At 46.4% G+C, this 8,332-nt stretch overlaps 1 protein-coding gene across 1 annotated transcript in view; it reads right to left on the minus strand.

Annotated features, from left to right (window-relative positions):
- gpc3 (glypican 3) overlaps window positions 1-8,332 on the minus strand; it is a 91,610-nt gene that overhangs the window by 30,487 nt on the left and 52,791 nt on the right. Inside the window, 4 exon segments of the mRNA XM_025063177.1 lie at window positions 1,168-1,293; window positions 1,690-1,838; window positions 7,245-7,321; window positions 7,324-7,815. Of these exon segments, the coding sequence (XP_024918945.1) occupies window positions 1,168-1,293; window positions 1,690-1,838; window positions 7,245-7,321; window positions 7,324-7,815 (844 nt within the window).

An 8,332-nucleotide genomic window follows, 5' to 3' on the forward strand; every position in this document is an offset into this window, starting at 1 on the left:
TGCCCACCGGATGCCCCCCCCCCCCCGAGTAACCGGGCAGGAAGCTGGGAATTCATCTACAGTCTCTGTGAATCTAATTTAATTTTTATAATTGTTTTATCGAGAAAAAAAAAAGATTTAAGACAAACCTGACTGTACCAACCAAAGGCCTGGACCTTTACATGAACCCCTAGTGGTACATGAGGGCATTGCAATTGATATACAGTGTTTCTTCTTTTTTGTTAAAATGCTGGTTTAAAATTGAGGGACAAAATAAAAAAAAAATAATGAAAAAATAAATTTGATGAAACATTCCATCCATCAGTAGGAGGCAGCAGAGTCTTCTTCTTCAGTCTCCGTGGACTGGATTCAAACATTACTATTAGTAAGAGTATTATGGTAAGAGTATTATAAGAGGGTAAGTCATTAGCACTGCTGTTCTAACACCGACGTTGAAAAGTCATCACTCGTATCGGTAAAGCTAATGGTTTCTACGAGGTTCACCGAGAACCAGGACCAAGTCATTCTCAGATACCTATGAAGTGACACGCTCTCAGTTTCATCCCCTGCAGAGATTAAATCACTGGCAGATTAGATCCAGACTCTGGGACGCAGCAGGACGTTTGACGCTCATCCTACACTGAACACTCAGATCAGCTGGACTGGAGTGAAAAGCGTGAAAATCAAACTGTAATTTGCTGTAGGGTTTTAAACTTTAGACGGAAATGAGCAACTGATTACTGTATCATCGGCATAGAAATCACACGACACAAAAACTCACTGATATGATGAGAAAACAGCCAAGGCTCCAGTGTGGAACCCTGAGGAACACCTTTTATGCAAAATTAGACCAAAAGTCCTGGACGTAGTGTCTGAAATAGTTCTACGTGAACCACAAGTGGTAAACATGGGTACTGCGGGTCATATGCAGAATTTTTTTATGTATATATTTTTGTTTGTTTTGTTAAAATATTTATTAGTAATTTTGTTTTCCTTTGTCATTAGCAAAATATTAGCTTCTATTATTTTTATTTTTTTGGGACACAGGTGAAATATTTTACTACGCATATTTTGTTTATTTTTAAATATGAATTTAAATGACTATTCTACAATTCCATCTGACAAGCAGAGCTGTAACCTGACCAGCTCGGCTGTGAGGTATCCGTATAATGTTCCAAATTGGCTTACTTGTCCGTCATCTCCTGCCCATTCCAGCAGAGGGAGTCGTTGGCTGCTAGGGGCTCTCGGCTACACAACGCTTCTCCCAGACCACTGTAGAAGGAGCTGAAGCCCCTGAGGTTGGAAATGAACTCCCTGAAAAAGAAAAAAGAAATTAACATTTTTGAGGAAAAAAAAAATCCATCTTTTTTAATAAGAATCATTTATTTCAGCAGGGACGCCGTTCTACAAATGAAGAGTAAAACAGACGCGGCGCCACTGGGGCGGTCTGAGTAGAGGTGTGATAATAGTGATAATAACTTCTTAGGGACAGAGGAGGACAGAACAGTCTCTGTCTCTAATTGACCTTAATCCGTCCATTCGGCTGCCAACCCTGCCTGGCGTTAAAACGGCGTTCAGCTAAACCTGTCGCTGCATTAACGCCGCTGAGTGTCACAGGGAAACGTCAGGGACAATATAATTAATGTGGTGTCACCGCTGTCACCACCGCGCTGCCTCAGCAGCTGGGTTTACGGACACGCAGTTCCTCACCTGCGAAGGCCGGCCAGAGTCTCATCGGGATCTGAGGACGAGGGCTGGGAGGTGTGGACCGCAGAGGCGGCAGGAGGCTGAGGAGGAGGAGGAGGAGCGAGCACGGAGCGAGCGGCCCGCTGAGGAGCGTGAGCACACATGCCAGTCACCTGAGGAGGAGAGAAGAGGAGGAGAGGAGAGGAGAGGTCATGAGACGGCAGAGTAAACTCCAAACCTCTTATGTTTCATTACTCCCAGTTCGCGGCCTTTACCCCGTTAATCTGCCCCTGGGTGGCAGTTACACCGCGTGAGAGTGTGAACCGGTCGACGGTGAAAACACCTGCTACAGACTTTTCAGTTGGGCTCCTGCGAGTGTTCTCGTCTGGTCGTGCTCGTTTGTCTCTCAGAAGCCTGACAGCGTGAGGGGATTTGCATTACAAACAAGTTATTGTTTCCTCTGCCGGTCGTTTGGGCCCGGCGTGAATTTGTAATCGCTCAACACTTCAAAACCGCGAGAGCGGAAACGCAGCCGCCCCACTTTTTTCCACTTCTTCTGCTTCTCACATAAACGCCATTGTGTTTTCACAGGGGGTGACACGGCGGCGATAAATAACGCGTTCCCCTCTCTGTATCTCAGAGATAATGGAGCTGGCACCTTCTTTTTCAGGTGCAATAAAAATGCAAATGGCTGTTAATGTTTAGCTTGTGGTTTAACGATTCGCTGCTGGTTTAATTTCCCTCAGGGATTACCCGTGTGGTTTAATTCTGCCGTACAGCGTTAGCGGCTAATTTGTGCCAGGCTACCATAAAAAAGCGGACAGGCTGGCACCGCCGTCCCTGAATACTGATCCACTGAGCCACTGATCCACTGAGCCACTGAGCCACTGTCACGAGGCTAAACTTCCACCTCTGTTGTTCACTGAGCGGAAGTTGTTCTTTGGGTTGTTCGCCTCTCCAGTCAATCTATTAAGATAGAGAACGGTCTCAGTGGTCATGACCGACACAATCAATCGTGACAATCGTGACAATTAATCATGAATAATCGTGATTAATCCACAGTCCTGAATATGACCTTTTTTTTTTTTTTTTCCTCGATATAATAACCGGAACAGAAATACAAATAGCAGCAGGTAGAGGTCAGTGTTTCCCCCCCGGTTCTTATATGTGACTGATTAATATGGAAAAAAAGTTCAGATGAAAAAATACACTGAAATATAACTGCAAAAGATGCCAAATGTGTGTGTGTGTGTGTGTGTGTTGGATTTCACTCAATTCATTAGCGTGTGATTTAGGGTCGTTCTGATGAGCACACAGTGTGTGTGTGTGTTTCTGTGTGTGTGTGTGTGAACATTTACTGAACACATCTGAGAATTAATTGCAGGCCCTGAACACACTAACACACTAACCCCCCCACCCACACCCACACCCACACAGCCACAGTAATGATCCTAAAGCCATTAACAAGATGAACAACTATCCTCCATTATAACCTCTCTGTCAACACACACACACACACACACACACACACTTGTTTAGTACCATGTTTGCTGACACACTGAAATCCTGATTAGTCGTAGAACAGAATCATCAGGGTTAATCAATACGGTGTTGTCATACAGAGAGAGAGAGAGAGAGAGAGAGAGAGAGAGAGAATGCCCGAGTATGTGTGTGTGTTTTCTTTGTTTTAATTTTCTTAATTAACCCTTGATTAGTAAAATAAAATGGAGGACATTGATGCGGTGGAACTGGATGATCATCACAGATGGTCGAGTTTTTTTTTTTTTTGTTCACTAATTCACAACATCCTTGACCAGCCATCCCTACTGTGTACTCGAGTAGTCCTACAGCGAAACACACACTCTCACACACACACACACACACTCACACTCACCCATTGTATTTGCCACTTCCCTGCAGCGAGTGCTGCTGCTCCTACAGGCAGTGATTAATGCGACTGTAGCCAGGAAGCTGTGGGAGTTGGGAAGTTGTAGCATCAGAGACTGAACCCTAACCACCACCACCACCAGCACCAGCACCAGCACCAGCACCAGCACCCCCTCCACCCATTACTTATTGGTGGAAAGGGTTGATTTAGTGGGTGTTAATTTCACCGAGGGCCGGGGTAACGACGCCAACAAGAGACGGCAGATAAAACCTGGCTCAGCATGGAAATATCTGCACACCTTTATCTGCACTGAGCAGAGAGAGAGAGAGAGAGAGAGAGAGAGAGGGAGTGGGGGAGAGAGATGCTGACGGCCCGTAATCTGACCCACACCAACACGGTGTGGCCCACGTGAGTGTGCACATCTCAAGGCCGTGTGGCAATCTGTTTGTGCAAACACAGCGGAAAAAGAACAATTCCAAACAAATCCGTAGCGATGCGCGCGGATCCCGGCGTTCCAAACGTATAATCAGCTTACACATTCGTCTTGATAACGAGATGATTTATGGATAAACACAAAAACTGGAGGGAAAACGATACCGTCAGTGTGACAGAGAGCGACGCCGGGGTCACGGGCGGCTAGAACAGAGAGAGAGAGTAACGTTGTAGTTGGAGAGTGAGTCAGCACCCACTCTCTATATACTCTATATCAGGGGTGTCAAACATGAGGCCCGCGGGCCAAAACTGGTACGCCTGGGGGTTCAATTAGGCCCGCTTGATGATAACACTGCATTTTAGTCTTTATGTCTTGTCAAATAGTTCATTAAATGTATATATTTGTACTTATTTGCATGACAAAAAGGGGAAAAACATATTTTGTTATGATTGTTCTGGTCCGGCCAATCAGGCTGTACGTGAGTTTGACACCCTTGCTTTAGATTATTTTAATGAAATATTAGTTTTATTTTCCCCACTCATTGATGTCACAGTCATAACAACAACACATTCCTGGTGAAACCACTAACTTCAGGACACAAACGTCCTGAACTGAAGGTCAGTGTTAGTAAAACCAGGTGGACCATCAGCTGTCAATCAAACACCGACACGTTTCGTCAGTTCTTCTCCATCTCAGCTTCTACAGCGTTCTTCCAAAAAAAATGATGTGAAAACACAACTCTTCCAAAAACGCCGTCTGCTCGGCAGCTCAGTTAATGACGGCTCCACCTGTTGGTTGAACGTGATCCAGGCACAGACGTCAACCTCTGCTTCACGTCTACGTGCATTAAATGTGATGATGTCATTAGACATGAAGTCTAATTCAAGAAGACAGACATAATGTATTAGTGTAACATGAATAGTCTTTTCACATTAGCTTAAAGTGAGCTAATTTTAAAGGCACACACACACAAAAATTATGAATTAATAATTACATTTTTTTTTTGTGAGCCTCTCTCCACTCCGCTGCTCAAATCCATCACATTTCTGCCTCGACCTATTCATCATGGCTCTCAGCTCAGGGGTCACAGGGTGATGGATGTCCACTCCCACTCTCCCGTCCTCCTTCACCTTGGGCTCCTGGCTTCATTCTCATCCTTCTTTCTTTTCTATTTCCTCCTCTTTGTCCCCCCAACTCTTCCTCCTTCCTCTTTCTCCTCTGTTACTTTGGTAAAAATAGAGCTTCATAAATCATGCATCCGCTCCTGCAGCGGCACGTAAGAGGAACAGAAAGAGAAGTAAATGGAGGGGATGAAGGCAGGAGAAGGATGCTGTGGATGAGCGGCGGAGACAGAGGTGGATGACATCAAACTCCAGGAGTGGAGCACGGAGTTGACAGGGAAATAGATTGGAGCTGCGGGGCTGTTGGCTGCCCTCTTCATCTCTCTCACCACCGGCTGATCTGCACTGAAGTTGCAGCCGATTGCGGGAAATGGATGTAAACGTGCGGCGCAGCAGGTTCTGCTGAGACGGAGCGGTTTCAAGACAGCAGCCGCTCCCTCGCACCTGAAGGACTCCTGAGAGGATCTGTCCGTCACCCCCCCACCCCGACAAGCAGCCGCCCGCCTCCCATTGGTGCAGAGGTTAAGTGAGTGTGATTGACCACAGCTGCAGGTGTCGGCGCCACAGGAAACAACCAAAACAAGACTTCTGAAGTGTTGCTGAGGAGGAGAAGGAGACGCTAACGGTTTCCATGGTTGTTGTAATACAGGTGATCCTGTGATGTGTCCGACAGAAACAACTGTAATGGGGCAATAGGAGGCGCCAAATTACAGTCTCTCCTACGGTGCAAAAATAGCTACACCTGACTCTGAATCAGTAATTGTTCATGGTAAGATACATATATATGTATATATGTACATGAATATATGTACATGTGTGCGTATATATACATATATATATATACATATAGAAATATACATATATACATGTACATATATATACATATACATATATACACATATACATGTACATATATACATATAAACATATGCATTTCCATATATACATATACATGTAAATATATATAACTACATATATACATATGTATACATATACATATATACACATATACATGTACATATATACATATACATGTACATATATACACATATATATGTATTTACAGTCTGTGGTCCTTTGCCCTGAGAGGCCCACGCCCCACCTTTTCAGAACCGCTGACGTTGACAAACTATACACCTTACATATATTAATGATAACGTCCTGCAGTCGTATATTCTCCTCCAGTCCTACAGAGGGCAGATGTGACGGACACTTAAGCGCTCTCCTAAAAAGTGTGCCTCTAATGAAACACAGCGACCCCTGGGTGTAAAACTTAATTTGGGGTGAGGTGATCCGGAGCTTTCTAATTATACTCCATCTCCGTGACTCCTCGGTGAGGATGAAACGAGTCTTTGGGGAGAAAGGCATCTGTCCTTCACAACAGCAGAGCAGAGACTGTCTCTGTAAGATTACATTCAGCCACACACACACACACACACACACACACACACTCGACCTTGTGAACAGCGTCTTCAGAGCGACTCGTCACTCATCTACGACAACAGGAAGTGCCGTCTTAAATAAACACGTGCTTTCCTTTAATTTTGGATGAAGGAGAAAGAGAGACCGGTCAGCGGTTCCTGGCGCAGACACGCCCCCTGGTGTTGCGGGGTGAGTGAGGTCGACCCGGGTGTGAATAAATGATGAGTTCTGAGGGGAAACTCGGTCGATGGTTGGTGCGTCGGGCGGCGCGGGAGTAAAAGGAGCTCAGCCGTCCCTTCATATGTCATGAACTCTTCTTTCTGATTGGGCCGTGAAACAAACTCCTCTTTTTTTTATCAGTCTTAAGAATAAAAGGAGTGAAAAGTACAGACAACGCGGCGGCAGCTGATCAGATCGGTGGCTGAGACGGCACGTAAAATATGTCACATATTTAATTGCACTCTTCTCTGTTCTCTAAACTGCGATACAAACTCCCCTCCGGCCCAGTAGGTGGCAGTACTGAATATTTCCAAACAAGAAAACCTTTCTTTTTTTATCACTTTTTGTTCTTCTTTAGTTGAAAAAACATTATCGTAATAACACCGTCTGATGCTTTTTTTTTTTACAAAGGTTAAAGGTCAAATGAGCCACCTACAGGTGAAAACGACTCATTAATCAGTACAGATCAGTAAAGATGGCGTGGCAGTGGACTCACCATGGTGCTGAGGCGAGTGCGTGCGTTCACGGCGTGCTTCAGGGCCAACTTGAGGATGGAGGGAAGCCTCAGAAGCCGGCAGAGCAGGCGCCGGGGGGGGGGGGGGGGCCCAGCATGCCCTGGCAGTACGGGCAGTACCACAGCCTGAGCAGGGCCCGGCTGCAGTCCCGGCCGGGCCGCAGGTGATCCGTGGTGTTGATGATCTCGATGCCCAGATTCAGCGCCTGCAGGAAGACCCGCGTGGCCAGGAGCGAGCGGGACAGACGGGTCATCATGAGTTTGGGATACGGGCCAAATGCTCCCGAGTCTTTCCAGGCTCCTCTCACGCACTCCTCCGACACGGAGGACAGACTGCCTCCCAGAAGGCGGCGGTATGCGAGGGGGAAGAGGCGCGCGTACAGCGTCGTCACCATGTGGTCCACCGATGAATCTGAGCCCAGGATGTAGTGCGCCATGTCCAGAAAGAGCTGACCGACGGAGCTCTGGGCTCCGCTGCCCAGGCTCGGGAACTCCGACTTCAGCATGGTCAGGGTGGAGTTACGGCCGTGACGCAGGACCAGGTCAAAGGCCTCTGTAGGACGGACGGGGACACAGAGAGTCGGGTGAGGTCAGAGGTCAGAGGGCAGGTGAGGTGAAGAGAGTGTGTGTGTGTGTGTGTCAGAAGAGACAGTTTGCATCATCGTCAACCAAAAGATTTTTAACTGTCAGAAATAGACGTCAGTTTTCACCGAGACATGAAACAATCGCTACACACACACACGGGTGAGGAAACCTCCCACGCACTGCTCCATTTACCCCGACTGCTGGAGCTTTCATTTAACAATCGCTGTGAATACACACACACAGACACACACACACACACATTCAGTATTCACCCTAGAGAAACAACAGACGACATGACATGGAAAAAAGAACAAAGGTCCTGTAACGAATGAAAAGTGGGATTTTTTGGTGATTGAACCCTCGACCCAACAAAAGCAAAGGCAAGGGCGGAGCTGAAAAAAAAGAAAGAAAGAAAAGAATACAGCAGACAGTCAAATCATCAGTTTTCATCAGCCCTGAATGCTCAGCAGATGGGTGGGGGGTGG

Source organism: Cynoglossus semilaevis, chromosome 15 (assembly GCF_000523025.1).
Source record: "Cynoglossus semilaevis isolate Cse_v1.0 chromosome 15, Cse_v1.0, whole genome shotgun sequence".
Lineage (NCBI taxonomy): Eukaryota > Metazoa > Chordata > Actinopteri > Pleuronectiformes > Cynoglossidae > Cynoglossus > Cynoglossus semilaevis.